This window comes from Arachis hypogaea, chromosome 18 (genome assembly GCF_003086295.3).
Source record: "Arachis hypogaea cultivar Tifrunner chromosome 18, arahy.Tifrunner.gnm2.J5K5, whole genome shotgun sequence".
Lineage (NCBI taxonomy): Eukaryota > Viridiplantae > Streptophyta > Magnoliopsida > Fabales > Fabaceae > Arachis > Arachis hypogaea.
The window spans coordinates 121,717,938-121,741,382 of NC_092053.1; the positions used below are offsets into that span (position 1 = coordinate 121,717,938).

At 30.0% G+C, this 23,445-nt stretch overlaps 2 protein-coding genes across 3 annotated transcripts; both read left to right on the forward strand.

Moving 5' to 3' along the window:
• The first annotated feature begins 723 nt into the window (after positions 1-723).
• Positions 724-1,524, forward strand: LOC112770395 (uncharacterized). Its single transcript, XM_025814756.1, has 2 exons — positions 724-1,167; positions 1,288-1,524. The coding sequence occupies exons 1-2, from the start codon at positions 724-726 to the stop codon at positions 1,522-1,524; spliced, it is 681 nt and encodes a 226-aa protein (XP_025670541.1).
• A 12,175-nt stretch (positions 1,525-13,699) lies between these two features.
• Positions 13,700-22,195, forward strand: LOC112772961 (probable peroxygenase 5). Of its 2 annotated transcripts, none has more exons than XM_025817986.2 (6): positions 13,700-13,988; positions 14,090-14,209; positions 15,205-15,290; positions 20,478-20,572; positions 20,670-20,837; positions 21,911-22,195. In XM_025817986.2, exons 1-5 carry the CDS (start codon positions 13,949-13,951, stop codon positions 20,797-20,799), a joined length of 471 nt encoding a protein of 156 aa, XP_025673771.1. In that variant the 5' UTR covers positions 13,700-13,948; the 3' UTR covers positions 20,800-20,837; positions 21,911-22,195. The 2 variants fall into 2 exon arrangements, with proteins under 2 accessions (XP_025673771.1, XP_025673768.1); XM_025817983.2 differs by having other exon boundaries at positions 20,670-20,795.
• The last annotated feature ends 1,250 nt before the right edge of the window (positions 22,196-23,445 follow it).

Genomic DNA, 23,445 nt, shown 5'->3' on the forward strand with positions numbered 1-23,445 from the left:
GCCTATAACTTACATTTTCTGCATTTTATTTATGTCAATTTAATTAGACCAGAGTATAAGATCTTATCTATGAGTTAAGACTTATTTAGAGGCTATAACTTAAAGAAACCATCATAAAATAGATTTCTAAATAGAGGAAACTAGAAAAGAAGCATTTGTACTACCTTTTCAAGAGTGAAAGCAAGGGCTGCACCAGCAACACCAGCACCTACAATGATGATGTCATCACATCCTTTTGAGACTTCTAGTTGGGTCCATGTACCATTTTCTGATGTCTTGTACTTTGTGCATGTGTTGTTGCACTTGGAACAATGGATTTTCTCTTGTTTGATGTAGAACTGTACAGAATTTTAAAGATTTGATACAGGATATGCACTTAGTGGACTTGCCGCTTACTGATCGCAAGTTCACTTGGTTTCGAAGGCATTCTTGCAGTCGTATAGATAGAGTTTTGGTTAGCTTGGAGTGGATAGAAGAATTTTCTGAGTCTCGGTTACGAGGAGGACCGAGGAGTTTATCAGATCATTGTCCTATAATAGTGGAAGACAAAAAGTTGAGGGGAGGTCCAAGGCCATTTCGAAGTCTAGATTTCTGGTTTACACATGAGGCTTTCTCAGAATGGTTTAGGAGGAGTGGAGAGGATTGGGGGAGATACAGTTCACAGAAAAATTGAAGGCTCTGACGATTCCATTGGAGAGATGGCATAAAGCTAATTTTGGTGAGATGGATAAGAAGATTACGAGGTTTGAGGAAGAAATTAAGAGAATTGATGACATAGTTAGCAATGGGGTGTATGATGAAACAATGGAGGCTAGAAGAAAGGCGTTATTTACTTGTTGTGAGAGGTGGTATGTGAGAAAGGAGGTCCACTGGAAACAGATGTCTCGATCTAGGAAAGCAAAGGATATGGACAAACACACAAGATACTTTCACAATATAGCTTCAGCAAGAAGGCGGAATAATAGGATTGATACATTGGTCATTAACGGAAGACTGGTAAGGAATCAAGCAAGGATCAAGATTGCTATCAGAGATTTCTACAAGGAATTATATCACCAGGAACATTCTCCTAGGTTGGGTTTCAGGGACGGTCTGGTGGCTAGGATAAATCAGGAGGATTCTGTGAGTTTAGAGACGATGCCGTCAGTTGAGGAGATCAGAGAAGCTGTATGAGATTGTGAGTCCTCAAAGGCACCAGGTTGTGACGAATATAACATGAATTTTATTAAGAGGTGTTGGGGAGAGATAGGATCTGAATTCACGGTAACAGTGTTGAGGTTCTTTTAGACAGCCAGGCTATCGAAGGATACCAATATCACTTGGGTGGCATTGGCGCCGAAGTTCATTGGTGCGAAGGAGATTAAAGATCTGAGGCCTATTAGTATGGTTGGGTGTGTATACAAGGTTATATCGAAGGTGCTAGTTAGGAGGATGAGAACAGTTATGCTAGCATTAGTAGGGGAGACTCAGAGTGCATTTGTAAAGGAAAGGAAAATACATGATGGGGGCACTTATTGCGTGTGAAACAGTAAACTGGCTTAAATTGAGAAAAAATGAGGCAGCAATAATCAAGCTAGACTTTCAAAAATCATATGATAGAGTCAAGTGGAGCTTTGTGGACTTAGTGCTGGAAAAGATGGGGTTTGGACAGAGGTGGAGATCGTGGGTTATGGAGTGTGTGGCCACAGCTTCTATGTCGATTTTGATAAATGGCTTGCCGTCTAAGCCATTCAAGATGAAAAGAGGTTTGAGACAAAGTGACCCACTTTCTCCTTTCTTATTTGTTTTGGTTGTGGACGTGCTACATCGAATGATTGGAGAAGCAGTCAGGAATGGCCGTATATCTCCATTGTTGGTTGGCAGAGATAGTATAGAGCTGTCACATCTTCAATTTGCTGATGATATAATTCTGTTTTGTCCGCCAGATGAGGAGACTATCAAGAATTACAAGCGCCTTCTGAGATGCTTTGAGTAGATGTCAGGCCTTAGTATTAATTTTGACAAGTCGAGCTTGATGCCAATAAATTGTGACGAGGATTAGGTCCAGAGTATGTGCAGCTTATTGGGTTGTAAGGGCGATACACTTTCAGTTAAATACCTTGGAATATCCTTAGGAGAAAATCCAAGGTTGGTGAAGACTTGGAAGCCTATAATAGACAAGTAGAGGAGAAGCTCAGTCTGTGGAAAGCAAAAATACTAAACAAAATTGGGAAGTTGGTGCTGATCAAGTCCGTTTTGAATAATCTGCCAGTATATTATTTGAGCCTGTTTAAGATGTCGAAAGCGATTGCTGAAAAATTGATCTCACTACAGAGAAGGTTCCTGTGGAGTAAGGAGGATGATAGTAATGGGATGGCATTAGTAAGATGGGAAGTAGTGCAGGCGTCTAAAAAACTAGGTGGACTGGGGGTTGGAGATGCTATGGTTCGGAACATAGCACTACTGTTTAAGTGGTGGTGGCGGTTTGCAAAGGAAGAATGCCCGTTGTGGAAAAAGGTGGTATGTTCATGTCATAATCTGAATCCTAATGAGCTGCTGTCAACTCAAGTGCTACCTATTAGAGGAGGCCCACGGAAGGATATATGCCAGATACGAATAATGAATCAACATTTAAGGGATAAGATAGTTACAGGCTTGTCTATGGAGGTTGGAGATGGGCGACGTACTCGGTTCTGGGAGGATGTATGGTTACTTTCTGGATCTTTGAAGGATTGTTTCCCCAGGCTTTTCTCTGTTTCAAACCAATGTGGATCTGTTATAGGGGATTGTGGGTTTTGGGATGGGTTAGAGTGGATTTAGAACTTCCAATGGAGGCGAGAACTATTTCAATGGGAGTTGGAGCTTTTGAGACAATTACATGAGGAGTTGGGACCTGTGAATTTAGTAAATAACAAAGAGGATAGAATGGTGTAGAAATATGATAGACAAGGTGTTTTTTCAACTAACTCATTTGTGCAGGTTTTGCAGGAAGAATTACTCCCAGAGGAGGTTACCAGCTACAGCTTCACTAAAAAGGGAGATGAGTTGAGACTTGGGAGGAGTGGGGGGCTGGCGGGTATTCCATTAGGTTTAAGATTTTTTTTTAATAAAAATCAAAAGGGCGCCGTTTAAGGAAATTTTTCCAAACCAGACGAACTAAAATCAATGATAGAAATTAATTTTAAGATTTCATAAAATTAATAATATATCCTTATAAGTAATCTACGTAATTAGTAATCTCTATTACGTTATACCTATAAATAATTAATAATTATAAATTAATGATATTTATTATGCTATAAATAGTTATTACTATATTTATAATACCTATAAATATATGAAAATCATAAAATCTATAAATATAATAATTATATAATAATAAATTATAATAATTATTAATCAAATTATTATAATAATTGCTTATAATAGCTATAATTTATAATAGTTGTAAATATTTATAGGGATATTAATATCCTTATAAATATTTATAAATAATATCCTTATTAGTAAATATAATATTATAATAATCATAATTTATTTTATGAGAGTATTATTCGTCACAATTTTTCTTATGACAGTAAGCGAAGAAAACATAATTTTTATATTTTGCAAACCATTTTAAATTTCATATCAACTGTAATTCGCTAAACCTAAGTTGCTAGCTAAAATTATATCGTCATAGTTCTGATGGATGCATAATTTTACCAGTTTGTTTCTCATATTTCTTACGTCACTATTAATTAGTTCGATATATTTTGATACTATACTAGATATTGATAAAACCTGGATTTCAAAGTCGCGGAGTAGTGTGGAATATAGTCAAGGACTGAATACTTTTTTAGACTTTGCGTTTGCGAATGCATCCTCCGATAGCTTGATAAAGTGTCCATGTCCTAAATTCGGGTTTCAACTTATGCAAACAAGAGAGGATGTATACGACCATCTGTTGTTACGACCATTTCCCCCTGGATATACTATTTGGGTGCGTCATGGTGAGAAGCTGGTTGAAGAGAGGCCTGGATTGGGACGAGTAGATGAAAATCTGATATCCCAAGTGAATCAAATGCACCAAATGGTCAACGATGCATTCAATTTCATGATACAACATGGGAGTGAGGACATCACAACAATCGAACATGCAAAAGATGATGAAGACGTGTTACCAAGCTTGTATGAAGGTCCAAGTCACGCGGCGTGGGATTTTAATGATCTACTGTCAGATGGAGAGCAGGAGTTATATCCTGGATACTCAAAGTACTCCAAATTATCGTTTATAGTGAAGCTTTATCATATCAAGTGTATGTGCGGTGTGAATGACAAGGCAATGACAATGATTCTTAACTTACTGTGGGACGCATTCGAACAAGCAAAACTTCCAAAGACAGTGTATGAAGCCAGGAAGACAATAAGAAAGCTGGGTATTGAATATGCCAAGATAGATGCTTGTCCAAATGACTGTATGCTGTACCGATGTGATGATGAGAACCTGACTAGGTGCAAGAAATGTGGGTGTTCAAGATGGAAGCAAAAGACTAAAAAAGGCTCTATTATTAGGCTCAACGTACCAGTGAAGAGAAAAGGAAAACCTATAGCAGCCAAGACTCTTCGTTACTTTCCCCTCATACCACGACTGTAGTGGTTATTCATGTGCAGCAAGACATCGAGTGATATGTTATGGCATAAACAGGCATCTAATAACGATGGTTTCCTTAGGCATCCAAGGGACGCTAAAGCATGGAAAAAGTTTGATGCAAAGTATACTAATTTTTTGCGGATCCGCGCAATATTTGCCTAGCCTTGGCGAGCGATGGATTTAATCCCTTTGGGAATATGAGCACAAAGTACTCCATTTGGCTTGTGATTCTTATTCCGTATAATCTACCACCCTGACTTTGCATGAAGCAAACATCTTTGATTCTATCCACGTTTATTCCTGGGCCGAAAATGCCAGATAACGACATAGATGTTTATTTGCAGCCTTTGATAGATGAGTTGAAGCAATTATGGGATGGGGTTGAAACCTATGATGCCAAAGAGGGAAACACTTTCAAGATGTGTGCGGCACTGATGTGGACTATCAGCGACTTTCCAGGATTGGGGAACCTATCTGGCTGGAATACGCACAGTGGGTTAGCCTGTCTTACGTGTAACTTGGATGATAAGCCACATCGGCTGAAAGACAGTCAAAAATGGTGTTTCATGGGCCATCGACGCTTTTTAAATCAGGAATACAAATACAGACTAAACAGGAATAGATTTGACGGGCAGGTCGAAGGTAGAGATCCGCCAAAGAAGTTATCCGGAACAGATGTATTGAGGCAACAGTCTAACGTGCACGTTTCATTTAGAAAGAGTTCAACTGTGACATCCAAAAAAAGACGCAATGGTCAAGATGCGGATGAAGATGACTCGCATTGGATGAAGAAGAGTGTTTTCTTTGACCTCCCGTACTGGGAGGATCAGATGTTGCGTCATAACCTCGATGTAATGCATATAGAAAAAAACGTGTGTGACAATATGGCCTTTACTATCTTAAACAATAGTGGAAAATCAAAAGCTAATCTTAAAGCTCGCAGAGATTTACAATGCATGGGTATAAGGCCTGAATTATGGCCGGGGGAAGGTGGTAAATATCCTTCTGCAATATTTGCGATGTCGAATTCACAGAGGGATGTATTCCTGAAGACTTTGCAGAATGTGGTCTTTCCAGATGGTTACTCTAGCAATGTTGCTCGTTGTGTTGATTTGCGACAGCGCAAGTTATCTGGGTTGAAAAGTCATGACTGTCATATTCTGATGGAACAATTACCCCCAATTTTGGTGAAGAATACACTTCCGAGTCCGGTGTCCAATGTGATTGCAAATTTGTCATCATTTTTCCGAGAACTTTGTGGGAAAGCCATAAACCCTATGCAACTTGCTGAGCTTTAGAATCATGTTGTGCAAACCTTGTGTCAGATGGAAATGATTTTTTCTCCATCCTTCTTCACCGTCATGGTCCACCTCAACGTGCACCTCGTTGATGAGGTTACTCTTGGTGGACCAGTACATTATAGGTGGATGTATCCAATAGAAAGGTTAGCTTGCTGATAAACCCCTTTAGTACATTCAGTTCAATTAATTGTGTATATATTGAGCATTTTATTGTATTTATATAAAAGGTATTTAGGACGTTTGAAGCAATATGTTCGTAATAGGGCACAACCGGAAGGTTCAATTGTAGAAGGCTATTTATCTAAGGAAATCCTGACTTTCTGTTCTAAGTATTTGGATAATATTGAGACTAGAATCAACCGACCAGGACGAGTTGATGATGAGCTCGTTGACGTTCTTCATAATTCAGGGGAAAGTATGTTCCCAGCTATTGGAAAAGCATTAGGAGCTGTTTCGCATTTCGAACTCACTCTAATGGAAAAACATCAAGCTCATCGTCATGTGCTAGTCAACTGCGATGCCGTGGTTCCGTTCCTTGAGTAAGTATACGCATGTATTTCTAAAACACCAATATAACTCTTTTCTCCCAGTGACTAGTTGGACTAATTTTCTTCTCTCCAATAAAGTACATTTAGGAAAAAGACAAAGCGAAACTTGCGTCATCAGACAAGGTTGCAAGCTAAGATAGATAGCGTTGTCCATGCAGAATTTTCTCGGTGGTTCAAGCATGAGGTTGACAGAATGCTAACCTGACCAATGTTTTTTTAGCCTGGAATTAGTACTATATGAAAACCGATTTTAATATAAAGCATGAATGTTATGTGGTTCCAGGTTCTTATGGAAAGTACACTTCAATCGAAAGACCTGAAGTTGCTTGCGTGCGGTCCCATGATTCAGGCCAGACGTTTTGGGACGTACAATGTTAATGGGTACAAGTTTAGAACTATCACAAAGGAACATGGGATAAAAACATAAAATAGGGGAGTATATGTATCGTCGAATACAAGAAGTTATGCAAGCATGCGTGATAATAGAGTGGCTGTTGGTGGTGTTCCGTATTACGGAAAAATTGTAGACATAATTGAATTGAATTACAGCTGTTCCTTCACAGTGGTATTGTTTAGTGTTATGACATCAAACAAGACCATTTAGGGCTTACCAGCGTTAATTTCTCTCGTCCAATACACACTAGTAATCGTGAAGAAGATGAACCGTACATATTGGCATTAGAAGCTCAGCTTGTATACTATGTGGATGATGAAGTAGCTAAAGAATGGAGTGTTGTGGTTCATGTGAAACCAAGGGATTTGTATGACATGGGAGAAGAGAATGAAGAAGCTGAAGTTGATTTTTCTCCACAGCTAGGGTTGAACATATCAGCGGAAGGTGACATTGGAGATTTACTGTTGACAAGGGAGGAAGATATAGAAGACCTCATAGAAAATGCCTCAGAAAATTTCGATGATGTCGCGTAATGCATTGTATGAAGCATTTTAATGTAATTTAAATGTGATCTTTCTATCATAAACTAAGTTAAATAAACTCAGCCGTTGTACGTTATTTTCTTTGGTTACTTTATACTTATGTAGTTTTTTTTGCAGTTAAATATTTATGTTATTGTGAATTCTCATGAGTAAAAGCAGACTTTTTGGTTCTTTCAACGATTTTAATACAGAAAAGTTAGTCTACGTTAAATCTTTATTCCTTCTACAGTTGTTGTTTTTCTTAGGGTTGTATTTTTTATAATCTTGCTATGTATTACGCAATATAATTTCACTAGTGTTACATTTTGAAAACAATAGTGAAAATAACATGACGGTGGAACAGGATCGATGAAAAATGAGGACTTTTCGTCATCATTTGCAAGCACAACAATTGCTACAGAGCTTCTGTTTAAGAAAATTGCCCAAACTACTAACAAGGGTGATGGTAATTGTCGAAAATTTGTGTTTAGTTTTAAAATTGTCTTAGCATCTTGTAGATTGGTTTTTTTCTAAGTCAGTATTTAATGACTCCAGAGTTTTCAATTTCTTCTATGTATACTCATTCTGTAATGTGCATGTTGATATTTTCAGTCTTACCTGAATATTCCGGAGAAATAGTTCCTGATAGTCTAGATGGAGAAGAGTCTTATTCAGAAGACAATTTAGATGATGTATCCTCTGTCGCAATCGATAGATCCATGCAGTTTGATCTGAATAAGGTTCCGGATGAAGAGGATGAAACTTTAGAAGATCATAAAGATAAACAAGATGATATACATGTTAAGAAAATGTGCTTTGATATGAATAAAATGCCATGGTATGGAGATGAAATATTAGATCCTCTAAAACGTGAAGCTCATAGATTCATAACAGAGTGTTTTTTGCCAGGTCAATACGATATTGGAGAGAAATTTTGATCTTTTATTATAACAGTTATGCTGATTTCCTTAGTTTAATAATTTGGGTCGCAGTTGTACATGTTTAGTTACTTTTAGAGTTTCTTGATTTAGGTTTAGTATGTCATTAACTTCAAAGAGGAGTAACTACTTTGATTTATGCTCTGTAGAACTTTATTTTAACTTTATAAATTCAGAGTTTGATTATATTTTCTTCTTTTACATCCATGATTGAATGCAATTTTAAATGCCAATAACGTAATCAAGAAAATCTTATTGGTAAATTTGTTCACATAAGTTAACATATATAGCTTACAAGTAACTTGTGAATTTTTTTTTACGTAAAACGAATGTAGAAAAAGTGTTGAGTTTAAGTAACAATGATTTAAACATATGTAGCTTCAGATAGTAATCTTTACTCAACTAGATTATACCCAGATGGTTATTTCTAAAGAGAACAATGCAATATGTGGTAATACGCATTTTGCGGCGGTTAAACAAAACCGCCGCAAAATAACCGTCGCTATCTTAAGGAATTGTTGTAGTGAACAACAATAAATTAACCACATTAATATACACACTCACACTGTTATGATTTAGTCCATCAAAATCACAGCTATGAATAGCTACCGAAAATGTTATATATAATGCTGATTGTAAAGCACAACCAGCATCATAGTGTTTGAAAGGCAATATCATGAATTGCATTGTTATGAGAATACATTAAACAATACATCAAAAAAAAAAATTCTACCAATTGGAAATCCTACCTGAACAGTTGCCAAAAGGGATCCAGTTCACTTCACATATCTGTAATAACTTTTTGTAAAACAGCAACAACGCTTTGAATCAGGATAGACAACATCTAGGCTCTTTTAAGAAAATAATTCATTATTAGTTGCTAAGTGGTCTTTTCTTTTTGAAATCTGCTTAAAAAAATAGAGAATAAACATCTAACTTAGTGCTTCATAAAATTTTATAAAATTCTGAAAAAAAGGGAGAAATGACGACCTTTTGGAATGCGACAGTGATCAACAAAGATGCAATTGCGAGGGGAGGAGGGCTGCGGTAGTGATCTGCGAACTGCAAGGAGATGGGGCTGCGGCGGTGAACTGCGAATCGTGAGTGAAAGGGAGACGGAGTGGTGGCGGCTCCTCGAATCGCGACTAGGAGGGCGTGAGCATTCGTGAACGATAGTGGCTGCGGTTGATTCCGTCACGGAGGAAGGGCGAGTGGTCGCCGAACAATGGTGCGGCGGCGTGACGGCATGTTGCTGGCCTTCGTACGGGTTCATGCGTACGAAGTCTGGTCGGTGTCGCTGCGACATGGTGACGGTGCGAAGAAAAGGCACGTTGGGTTGTTAGGAGTAGAGTAAGGCGGCACGGCGTTAAAGGTTTGGAGAGGTGGGATTAGGATTTAAGGGAAAGGGATTGGATGCTAAACAGTGAGAACAAATTTCTTTTATTATAGGATTTTTTTTATTTTTTAAAAATCTAAATTTTAAAATTAATTAACTTAATTATTATTTGATATTAATTTCAAATTAACTCCTGTTGTACACATTGTATATCAAATGCATTGATTCCTCGTACTTTCTCATATAGCAACTATATAACACAAGCAAATAACATACAATAGCAACTATATAACATTATGAGTAAGAATGAAAAGTTGGGGACAATAAACCAATCATAATATTTTCACTGTACCTCGTGAATTTATAAAGTTTATTAAAGTTGAACCAGTTAAAAATAGGCATGTATGAGATCATTTTCGCATGTAATTTTAAAATTTTCTCATCTAATTTTGATTTATGTCATTGAATATATTAATATGATGATTATCGTGATTTCGTCACGACAGTATCTGATAAAAGCTACGATAATTCCATAACTAATATATGAGATGGACTAGATTGTTAAAGTACACAGAAAAATAGCATTTAGATGCACACATAAAATTTATAAAATGTGATTATCTCAAAAAAAATAAATGTATAATTCAAGTGGGAGATTATTAAAAAATTATTAATTTTTTAATTTATTTATAAGTAATATTATATATATATATATATATATATATATATATATATATATATATATATATCAATTATAAAAATAAATTATATTATTTCATATTAAATAATTATGATAATTTTATTTATTGTTATAAATATAAAATTGAATAAATTATAATTATTTTTTATTTTAAATTAAATAAAACAAATTTAAAAATATTATTTTATTTAAATTTTAGAGTTTAACGTGTGTTACACATTTTTATTATTTTTTTGTTAATAATGTGCCAATAGTACCGTGTCTTAGGAGATAAGATAGGAATATTAATGCACGTACACCACAACGGGATATAATTTCCGAATTCGAATCACACGTGTTATAAATTAATTAAATAGATACTTGAAAATAATCGCAAAAACTGCTATGTGTTAATTAGGATCAATAATAGAATTTTAACGTGATAATTTGATCCTTAATGCTTGAAGTAAGGCAACAAGGAAAACTGCCGTAATCTTCTAATTTTGCCACAATTTTGTAATCAACATGTTCAAACTTCATTATATTGAAATTAAGTTCATGGGAGATTTCAAAGCTTCATCTGTATACATTGCGCTTCATTTTAATTGGTATAATGAGCTTTGAAATGAGCTTCCTCTCCAGCGTGCAAGCATAATCTATTATATATAGCTTTTACTCTCTATATATGTACAGTTGAATGAGGCTAATTTTTTTTGTTATGAAAGTAGAAGTGGTGATATATTTTAATATTGTAATTTTTGGTGTTTTTAAAACTGTGGAAGTACACAAATCGGAGGGTTCGATTTCTGTACCTAAAATTTTTTTTTATCACAAATCGGACCGATTTGTGTACCTCCCACAAATTGGACGGTCCGATTTATACTTCTCTAATTAAATGATCCCACATTTGAGTATAACACTCCAACAATTCATATTTTAAAAAAATACCACTACCACTCCAATATTAAAAATAAAAAATTCGTTGAATGACTGAAATAATAGAAACGCGATTTTAAAATTTATGAGCACTACATCAATAAATTAAACATGTTATCTGTTACTCAATTCAGTATAAATGGATAAACATGCACATAAAAAATTTAAATGAATAAAATACATATCAAAATTTATAAATATTAAAATATATTTTAAAAATTACTTTTGATAATAAAAATATACAATAAATATTCGTAAAATACACAAGAATCTTTAATATATATTTTTGTCTATATTTTAAACTTTTTTATGTATATTTTTATCTATTTATACGTTAATATATCAATGCTGCTCCAAATTAAAGGAATCACAATATTTACATTTGTTGAAATTGTATGTATTTCAATTCATTAGGTAAGAAGAAATTGCATTTGGATCCTTCTCATATATTACTAAACAAAATCGATGACAAAAACAAACTTATCAATACAATATCATTCTTTATTTTAAAAAATATTGAAATTTTCATTAAACTTAACATAAACATATTTTTACAATGAAATTCAAAATAATTTAAAACTCATAGGTTTCATTTAAATTTAAATTTTTAATCTCAATACTGATTTTCACGAAGATAAACATAACAAAAACGAACTATATTTATTTTTTCAATCAAACCTCATCGACTATATTCGATTGAAAAAATCATCCAATTCGTTCTAGTTCAACGTATTCAAACTTGCATCATCCAATTCATTTTGGTTTAACACACTCAAACTTACATTATACATTGTTTATTCTTAATGTTTGATTTCGGAAACATAACGAAATAATGATAAAAAATCAAAACACAGAAAAGAAGAGCAAAAAATCCGAGAACGCAAAGAAAAAGAGCAAAAAATCCACAATAAAATCTTGAAAAAATATTAAAAATTGGTTCGTTAGGATTCTGATATGACGCATGGATAAAAAATAGATTAAAATAATTTGGTTGGATTTAATTACTTAAAATACTTAATTGTAAAACTTTTTTGTTTTTTATTGTGTCTACTGGACTTGTTTAATTGATTTTTTTTATAAAATTAAAATTAAAATATTATATCTTTTATTTTTTAGATACCAAAAATCTAAAATAATAATTTTTGTTTATCAATCTCAATCAGACTAATAACAAGATTAGATAAATAAAAATCAATTTAATATAAAAATAAAATAAAAGATATTCTTATGAAAAAAATTATAATTCTTTAATTATGATAAGTCAATTGATTCAACTAATTACCTAACAGTTGAACCAGTGATCTTTTAATTCAATATTTTAAATGGTTCGATTGTGAGTTTGATTCTGGTCATTACAAAAAAGAATGTGGGATAAATATAAAAAACAATAGTTGTTTTAATAGTAGCAAACGAATATGTCTTATTAAAAAATGTTAGTAACTTAAGTATATACTAATTTCATAATGCTAAAAAAATAATAATTTAAAATTATTTTATATTTTTAACATTTATAATTTTATATATTTAATATTTATAATTACGCATCTATTATATTTAATATTACTTAACTATCCTAACAGTAATTAAAGAATATATAGAATAAGATAAATAATAATTAAAAATATAAAATAAAATAACTTTATCCTAGACTATATTTTTATTATATTCTAAATATTTTTTTATAGTAGTTTATTAAAGAGAATAATAAAAGTGTAATTACACTGAACTTCAAGAACGTTCCATATATCCTTATTATTGGTATATTTTTTTTATTACTTTTATACAATTCTTATTTTATTAAAAATAATCGACTATATATAAATTTCACTAATTTTGTTTATCTGAGCTAAAACATTATTCATTTGTGAACAGTGAACATCAACAATATGCAAGGTTACATAAGAGCAGGATTAAATAATTAATTTCCCTTTTTGGGTAGGGAATTTCCTATCTTTCTTCCTCTTCGTTTTTCATTTAGATGTCCATTTGAGTCAAGTCACAAGTCAGCGTCATAAACTGATATTTGTCACCTTATATTATTGCGAAAACAATCATTTCCTTAGAAGCGCAGTTCCCATAAAAATTAAAATTATATTATATTATTTTATAGAAAAGTCTAGGAACCAGCAATTTTATTGAATTTTGTCCTGCATGTAATCAGCACAGAAAGGTGAGTTATTAGATAAAATCTCACACCAATCTCACACCATTAAATCATCATTGATAATTATTTGATGGCTACCAATCACAAAAATTGCTGGTCCCCTAACATTACTCATTTTATATTATTATTATATTATTTATTTATGTATTTATAGTTATATTAAATTTGAGTTGTGCAGCAAGAACGTGGCATAGAAGTAAGATTTTGATGATTATAATATCTTGTTTGGAAGGAACAGCAATAACTATCAGATCATATCTTCTAAAAATCAGTGGAGGCGGTGAGAACTCAATTAAAGGCCCACACGTTATGTTCTTCCATACTCTTCCCTTCACCATCAATAGCAACATAATAATATTTTATATTTAATTAATTATTATTATATATATCCCCCAAAATCCCGAACTCATTATTTTTATCATCATATTGCAGAAGCTTATTCTAAGAATAAAACATCTATAAGCTCCTCCGTGATTTCGTCCCCTCTCTAATTTGTCATTTTATTATCTATCTATCCATATGGCTGCTACTTCTGCTACAGAAAACAGAACACGTGAGGGTATATATATAGAAACTCAACTTTCTATTTCTTAGTTTTGGTCTCTTATTTATATATTTGGAGTTCTATGTCAAGAAATTTCATTGTAAATTAATGGGCAGGAGTTGGAGGTGGTGCCGAAGAGAAACCAATTCCACTTCATGAGAATGTTATGCAGAAGCACGCTGCATTCTTTGACATCAATCATGATGGTGTTGTTTATCCATGGGAAACTTATAAAGGTCTCTCTCTCTTAATTTTCATGACGGTGTTTAATTATTTTTATCTGTGTGACATTTCACCTTTTTATACAATAAAAACTGAATATTTTGTTTGGTTTGCAATAAAAATTAAAAAGTGAATATTGTTAACATGTACTCTGTTATAAGAATGAAAGTTAGCAAAAAAGTGAAGGCTAACATTCCTTTATATATACGGGGAGAAAAATATTTAAAAAAGACCACATATATATATATATATATATATATATATATATGAACAGAATCGTTGATGAAAAGTCACCATAAAAAGAATCGTTGATGAAAAAAATTTTCAAATGTTGTTGACTTATTGGTTCGATATTAACTATTAAGGGATAAATCCTATCTTTTTTTTTAATAAATATGACCTTCCGAAAGTTTTTTTTTCCCAGAATATCCAATGATTTTTTTTGTATTTTCATCATAGATAATTATGTCTATGTTCAACTTTTCATAAATATTTTATTTTGTCTCTGAAATATATTTTTTTTAAATTATATATATTTTTTTGTCATATAAATTACATTTGGTTATTCACTTCATTATCGATATGTGTTACTGCAGCCTTTTTTTTAGTATAAAAATAAAAGTAGTGATATATTTTTTTGTGTTTTTTAAAATTGTAGAAGGTACACAAATTAAAAGATTCGATTTCTGTACTTTAAATTTTTTAATTTTTTAATGCAAATCGAACGATCCCATTTCTGTATCTCTCACAAGTCAAACAATCCAATTTCTGTATCTCTAACAAATCAAATAATACAATTTCTATTTTTTTAGTTAAATAATTTCGTATTTAAACATCCCAACAATTCACATTTTAAAAGAACACCATTACTACTTTCATGTCGAAAACAAAAAATGTGGTGTTGCCTCCATGCGAATGTCAAATAAATAAATCAATAAATAAAAGAAGAAATTGCTGAGTCCATTATCATGTCGATTAATTAATGAAGTTAAATTATTTATAATTACAGGTTTGCGAGAAATTGGAGTTGGGATATTGCTGTCAATTGGCGGTTCTCTTTTCATCAATGTATCTCTCAGTCAGAGCACCCGCCCAGTACGGCTCTCTGCTCCTTAAATTTAAAAAATGTTAAATTGTATAAAAACATTAATCAACAATGTTAGTATGTTACTGCATATAAAAAGTACTTATTTAATATTTTATATAAATTTTTTATTATTACATTATTATATATAAATTTAATTATTCGTCTATTTATAATAAATTTGATTATTTTATAATGCTAAATTTAATTATTTTAATATAAAAATAAAAATTTAACTAATATATGTTCTTAGAATACATAATAAATTTATTATTAATAAAAAATTTTAAATATTTTTAATGAAATTTTTTTATTCTTTAATTTTAATATGTGCACTTAAGACACATAAGATAATAAAATATATAATAATAATAATAAAATAAGATAAATTAAGATAATAGATTAATTATTTTTTAACTAATAAAATTTTTATTTGAGTATTTGAAATAGTCAAACACATTTTTTATGAATTATATATGATGAATGATATCAATTCGCCAAATTCCTGATATCTATATTATATATTTTATAAATTATCTAATAATTATTCAATCATTTAACAAAAAAAGACCAAACTTAATAATAATAATAATAATAATAATAATAATAATAATAATAATAATAGACAACTAAATAGAAATATAAAATATTTCATTTTTTAAACTAATTTTTATAATTTTTGTTCAATTTATATTTAAAAATTGATTGTCAAAATGTATATATAGTTTTAAAGTTGAGTAAAAAAATAAAAAATATAAATTCTAACTAAATAAATCATTAATATACCTAAACATCACAATGCTCTATTTTTTATTAAGTTGATTTAAATTTAATATATAAGATCTTGTTAATATATGTTTTTTTTTTTTTTACCAAAGATAGGAAATTCGAACCCGCAACCTCTTAATTGAGTATGGGAAGACTATGCCATTTGAGCTATTACTCATTGGCTTGTTAATATATGTCTTAAAGATATATTTTAAAAATATTTTATTAAAAATAATTAAAAAATAAATTATTTATATTTTTAATAAATTGAATTCATTAAAAATTTTAAAAATTCTATTATTATATTCCTAAAATATATCTTTAAGGTATAAAATAACTAAATTTATTTAATAAAAATATTTTTTATATAAAATTTAATAAGAATTTTTATATAAAATAGCTCATCATCGTCTTCGTCGCCCGCACCGTTTTTCCCTTTTCTTTTTTTTTGTTCTTCTCCTTCTCTTACCACCTAGTGATGTTTTTTGGTAGTTGAGTGGAGAAGAGGAAGAGCAATAAGAGGAGGAGAATGGTTTTAATGAGAGAGTTTAGAGATTACCATGGAGTGGTGGCAAATTGGCAACTTCACACCATGGTATTCTGCTGCTTATTCAGCTCTTCCAGATCCTTGTATTATCTGAAGTGAATAATAATAATAATAATAATAATAATAAATGTAGATGGGAATTTCTTTGCTTGGGTGACTAAAGAGTAGGGGAAAAAAATGGAATAGGATGAGATGGTAGCTGGAGTGTTGATGATGATGTTGGAGGGAGAGAGGTGAATTGGGGGCGGTGTGATGATGAAGATGATATTATATTAAAGGGTGAACTATTATTTCGGAATTCGAAAGTTTCGGGTGATAAAAGTTTTTAAAAGATTTTTAACTGCTCCGGTTTAATTTTTGAACTTCTTAAGAATTAAAATTGATTAAAGCTGACAAAAATTAATAAAAAATCAATTCAACCGAATTAATTGAAAAAATATTTTAAAATTGACAAAGATGTAGTTTAAATTTAAATTTTTTTTTTGTGTTTGCATATTCTTTTTGTCACTAAATTATATTATTGCTTATTATTTTAAATATTAATTATTAATTATATAATAAAATATATAATAATTTTTTTAGATATTATTTTAATTTTATATTCATTTATATTTAAATTAATTATATTTTTATTAATTATAATATAATTATTTTTTTATAATTATATGATATTTATTAATATTATTTTTTAATAAATATATATAGTATATAACAATATAATAAATATAAAATAATTAGTTATTTATTAAAATAAAAAATATTTATTTTAATATAAAAATAAAATTAAAAAATTTTATTATGAAAAAATATTAAAATTTTATATACTTATTTAATAATAATCAGATTATAATTTGTTGATTATAATTTGTTAAAATTAGATTGTTTTTAAAATATTAGTGAAGATATATATATTTTTTAAATTTTGTTTTAGATTTTGGACTGTTTTATATTTTTTATTTATGTGGGATCGGTTTTACCGGTTCAACTAATAACTCATCAGTTGAACTAATAAACCAATAAATTAATAACCTGTTCGGTTCTGACTATGCTTTGAATGATTTGAAAATACGATAAAAAAAAATCAATAAACATATTTTTTTAAGTAACAAACAAACTTTCATATTTAGCAAACAATTTATCTATTAGATATAAGTTTTTGTGACAGCATTTAAATAAATATTTAGAAGGTGCACAAAAATTGGAACAAAATATGATCTCTAAATTTTTATTTTTATTTTTCAAAAAAATGTAGTCATTTACAATAAATTTTGAAAAAAAAAATTACTTGACAAAAGATTATTAATTTTTTATAATGATTGCAAAAATTTGTATCAAAATTTAATCTCTAAATAAAGTCATTTTTTAGAATATATTTAATATTTAATTCTTTTACAAATTTTTTAATACTATTTTGGTAATTTATTCTATAATAAATAAGAGTAAAATTGAAAAGATAATTCTGACTTAACAGTTGACTGTTATAACATTAACAGAAGGAATAAAACTGAAACTTATTAAAAATGTTAAAAGATAAAATTGAATCGAATTTATATATATATATAATTTTGAAAATGCTAGTAGAAGTACTTGCCCTGCAGAGATGTACATCCATTCGTCCCTAAATAATTATGATCCAAATCATGAGTATTGAGTGTTAGAGCCAATTATGTTTGTTAGATTGATTACTTTTTTTTTCTGAAATTTTTCGATGACATATAAATGATATTAAAAATGTTATTATATATTAAAGTAAGTCACTAAAATTAACCACTAATGTATTTGTGTATAAATATATATATATATAGTTTAATTTATTTTTAATGTATATTTATATTTCAATATGTATTTTATATTAATGGCTGATTTTGGTAGCTAATTTTAGTGTACAGATAACATAATATATATTGTTGCTGCGCGTGCTAAGGTATAAGAACCAATTAACTTTTTGGGAAGAATCACATGCTGAGGTGTATTTGCATTGAAAGTAGCCTTCTCATATCTTATATAGTCTTAATTTACAGTAAATGACTTGGAAAAAAAATTTATCGAGTACTTTAGAAATTGAAAAAATCATTAGATATGAAACAAATTTTTTAAATTATAGTTTTTTTTATTAATGATAAAAAATTCAGTTTGAGATATAAAATTAAGAGAGGTGGTGCTCTGGGCTGTGGTGATTAATAGGAAAGTATAACTGAAACAATGCTCAAATATTTTTCTGTTGATTTATTGTTTATGTTTACTCATTCACTACTCTTGTTCACAAATTTTCAATCATCCCTCTCATTTAAAAAATGGACGAGACACATTTTTTCCTCTACTTATTCTATTATGTTTTTTTTTCTTTCATTTCAATGTTGTTTGATTCAAGTGCGGGGATTTTTTAAATTTTACTATTTGGAGAAATTAAAACAATGTAATTGTCTGAGGGTTTTTTTAAAAACTATATTGCAAATTTGTAGTGTGTTTAAAATCCTACAATATGTTTAAAATGTAGTTGTAGTTTTGTTGAGATTTAAAATCCCTCACAAATACAACTACCCCTATTAGTAGAATAATATTGTGTGAATTGAGGATTAGCTAGCTAGGACAAAGATAATTGTTATCGAATAATTTGGAGAACTAATTTTTTTTTTGTGACTATTTGGAGAACTAATTTAATCTTATTTTTACATTTTCAAAGTTTAGAAAATACACACATTTTTTTTATACTGAAACCCAATTACACGCGCGCGTGTTTTTATTTGTCTTATATCTTATGTAGGGCTGGAAGTGAGCCGAGCTGAGCCGAGCTAGACCAAGCTCAAGCTCGGCTCACGAAAATTGAGCTTGGCTCACGGCTCGACTCATTAACAATCGAGCTTATTTTTTAAGCTCAAACTCGGCTCACCAAAAGCTCACGAGCTGGCTCAAGCTCACGAGCTGGCTCAAATAAGAGAAACATAGATACATAATCTATAATTTTATAACAATAAATTATAACTTATATATTTTTAAAAATATTTAAAAAGATCAATTTTATATATTGTTTATCTATCAATAAATTATAAATTTTTATTTATGTCCTATATTAAAATTATATATAAAAAATAAATATAAATATTAAATAATTAAGATTGTTATATATATATATAGAGAGAGAGAGAGAGAGAGAGAGAGCCAGCTCACGAGCTAATGAGCTGAGCTTATCTAAGCTCAAGCTTGGCTCATTTAATTTATGAACTCAATTTCAGGCTCAAACTTGGCTCACCAGCTCACGAGCTTAGCTTATCGAGCTGTTAACGAGTCGAACTCGAGCTGGCTCATGAGTTGGCTTGACTCACTTCCAGCCCTAATCCTATGCATTTGTGTTAGAAAACAGAAACTAAACACCACCTACAATAATAGAGAATTAGCCACTAAAATTTAATTAAAGGGCGAAAATCTTAATATAGTATTACAATTTACAAACCAACTTGGGTTGCTGACTGGTAAATCCACTTGTCTACTTAAGCAAGTGTTGGAAATCGAAGTGTATGCAGTAATTCTAATTCTTTAGCTAGCGACAGACCCTTAAATTAAGTTTAAATCTGCAACGGATTAGTCTTTAGTATATGAGGCTGAAAAATATTATAAATATATATATATTTGATTTTGAATGATATGATATCGATGTTATCATATTCATATAAATGGAATTTGAAATAAATTCCAAAGTGATTCGAATTCAGGTTATCTTCATCATAACGAAATTCATTGTATTGGGTATTGATCCATGTACCCACCAATTCAAATAAATATTTTATTGAATCGATGCAAAATAGATTCCAATTTTCCAGCTCTTGAACCGATTCTATATATATATATATATATATATCATCAACTACTTGTTGTGGTGATGTAGGGAAAATTTCCATCTCCACTTTTACCAATTGAAGTGAAGAACATACAATTCGGTAAACATGGAAGTGACACTGGTGTCTATGATACCGAAGGAAGGTAGTTTGCTTTATTTAATTTTATACATTCACTTTTCAGGATATGTCTCCTAATTATACTCTAACAATAATAATGTACTTGTTGACAAACGTTTTAGGTTTGTTCCTTCAAAATTTGAAGAAATTTTCATTAAGCATGCACATACATATCCAAATGCTTTGACATATGATGAGTTGAAGGAGATGATAAAGGCCAATAGACAGCCAAAAGATTTGAAAGGAAGGTAGGGCTGTTGTGGTACCCCATAATTGACAATATATCTTTGGTAATCCATTATTTCCCGTTTTTTCTTTTATCTTCGCTTATCCACTTAATTACCTCTGTTTAAAAAAGATTACTTGAATACCATATTTTGGAACAAACTAATAATAATGTGCCATTGATTTTCATATAACAAATAAAATATTGTATTTTGTCAAGGTTTCTTTATGGTATATGTTATTTGGAGGTTTTTTGGGTTATGAAAATCGAATCCGAACGAATAGTTAAATTGGTAAACTAATTAAAGTTTTGAAAATTCAGAAGTTCAATTGAGATTTGATTGGAATTAAATTGAATATAATAAAATAATATATTTATACATAAAATATATTTTTCTCAAAAAACTGTTTTTGTTTTAATTTTTTATTTTTGAACCGATTTTTGAATAAAAAAAGTATTGGCTCAATTAATTAATCGACTTTTATCAATTTTGACCGATCTACACGATAATCAATTTTGGTTAACTCCATTAAATCAACTAATTCAATCCAATTTTCAAAATACTTGGTTTTTTCAAATTCTGAAAAATTTTATACTCAATCAATAATAAATAGTTTGATGAGCTAATTTTTTCTACCCAAAAGCAATTTTGGGGTTCAAAATTCAGAAAATTTTAATTTTTATAAATAAAACATTTATTATCATGCAAAATAGTGACATATTATTGACTTGTTTCAAAAGTGACAATTGAGATTACAAATTTTTTATCTTTAGAATTTAATTTTAATGCACTGATCAATATAAAATAATTTTACACAGCATTTAATTATATATATATAACAATACATCAGGATAAATAATCATCTTTTACATTAGCTGCATAAAAAATTATTAAAAAAATAAATATAATTAAATAAATGTATATAATTTTTTAATTGTTAGTACGTCAAAAATAAATTTTTATCTTTATTTTATATTTTTAATCTTAAAAAGGGTTAGGAATTTCAACCAAGAGTCTAAGAATATTGGAAATTATGATGAATGCCAAATTGGATATCAAATTCAAATAGAGGGTACGAATAGTAATGCTTATTTAATTTTGCATTTCAAAACTTATGATAACCATTTGATGCACAGGATTGGGAGTTTTGTTGAATGGCACCTCTTGTACAAGATTGGTAAAGACAAGGATGGACTCCTACAGAAAGAAACTATCCGAGGCGTTTATGATGGTAGCGTCTTTGAAATACTGAAAAAGGAGCATTCGTTGGACAAAAAGAACTGATTAATCAAAATCCATTTGATATAATAATAATGATCATTTATGTCTTTGGATAAAAATGTAGATGTTGTATAAGGTACAAAGATTGATATTTTAAGAATTGATCCCTATAATGGAATAAAATGTTTAGTATTCCTTTATACATTATATGTTTTTATTTTCGGCGTTATTATATATTCTTGTGAAAGTTGGAGGTCGTATAGTTTGATGAGTACTTATAAAGTTTTTGTCGGGATGAATTATACATCGACAATGAGAGAATAAGAGAGTGAGTATTTGTATAAAAAAAAAAAATCCTCAAGTCAGTAAATTGGGTTGTAAGTAGGGGTGGCAAACAGGCCTAAATCTGTCGGGCTGGTCCGCGTAACCCGCCAAAAAGTGGGTTGGGCTGAAGAATTGGGACCACCAAATAGCAAAAGTCCGCCTAAGTCGCACCGCTTAAACCGCGGGATTTGGCGGGGCGGGGCGGGCTTCCCGCCGGATTTAGTATTTTTTTGGCAAGGGGTATTTTTATAATTTTTTTTTTTGCCAAAATTCAACTTCTCACAACCCAACTTACAAAAGAATGAAGATGAAAATTGAGTGTTTTGGATTATGTTTATTTTGTTTTAGAGACAATATTTATAATTATGTTTTGAATTATATTTATTTTGCTTTGGAACAATATTTATAATTATGTTTTGAATGAAAACTTGGTTTATAATTATGTTTATTAGATATTTATAATTACAAAGACTTTAATGTTTGTGAATATAAAAATTATAATAGTTAAAAGTAAAAAACAGAAGAAATTTTTTTATGCCTTTATATATATTATTTAATAGTTAAAAATAAAAAAAAAAGATATTTGGCGGGTCTATCCCGTCGGCCCGCCAGCCCGCTGTTAGACGGGGCGGGCTTCTGGCGGGGCAGGGCGGGCTTCCCCGCTTGCCTCTCCTAGTTGCAAGATATGCCCAAAATATCTCTATCTTTTTAAATTTTCTTTCGACTATATATCTTTAATATAAAAGGATTGGATTATAACTAATGTTTGATTTGTTAAAATCTTTTGGAAAGTGTTTGCATTTTTCAAAAGTATAAATATTTCGTTTTGTATTTCATAAATTAAAAAAAATTCATGTACTTATACTTACAATTTTTTAAAATTGAGTGCTTTTGAAAACACCTTAGAGAAAATTTTTTAAAATTAGTTTGTTTTTATTATCAAAATTACAAAATTTAATATAATTTCATATATTAATTAATATTTAAACTTAATTCTTATATTAATATTTATTATAATATTTTTAAATTTTAAAAATTATTTTACCAAATACATTTATTGTTATTTGTTCTTATTAAAAATTAATTTTAATTTAATTTGATTTATTTTTAGTATTTAAAAAGGTAA

Coding starts and splice junctions, on each gene's coding strand:
- LOC112770395 (XM_025814756.1), top strand. CDS start 724: ATGGATAAGAAGATTACGAGGTTTGAGGAAGAAATTAAGAGAATTGAT. Junction 1,168..1,287: donor TTGAGGAGATCAGAGAAGCT/GTATGAGATTGT, acceptor AGGTTCTTTTAG/ACAGCCAGGCTATCGAAGGA.
- LOC112772961 (XM_025817983.2), top strand. CDS start 13,949: ATGGCTGCTACTTCTGCTACAGAAAACAGAACACGTGAGG. Junction 13,989..14,089: donor AGAAAACAGAACACGTGAGG/GTATATATATAG, acceptor ATTAATGGGCAG/GAGTTGGAGGTGGTGCCGAA. Junction 15,291..20,477: donor TCAGTCAGAGCACCCGCCCA/GTACGGCTCTCT, acceptor GTGGTGATGTAG/GGAAAATTTCCATCTCCACT.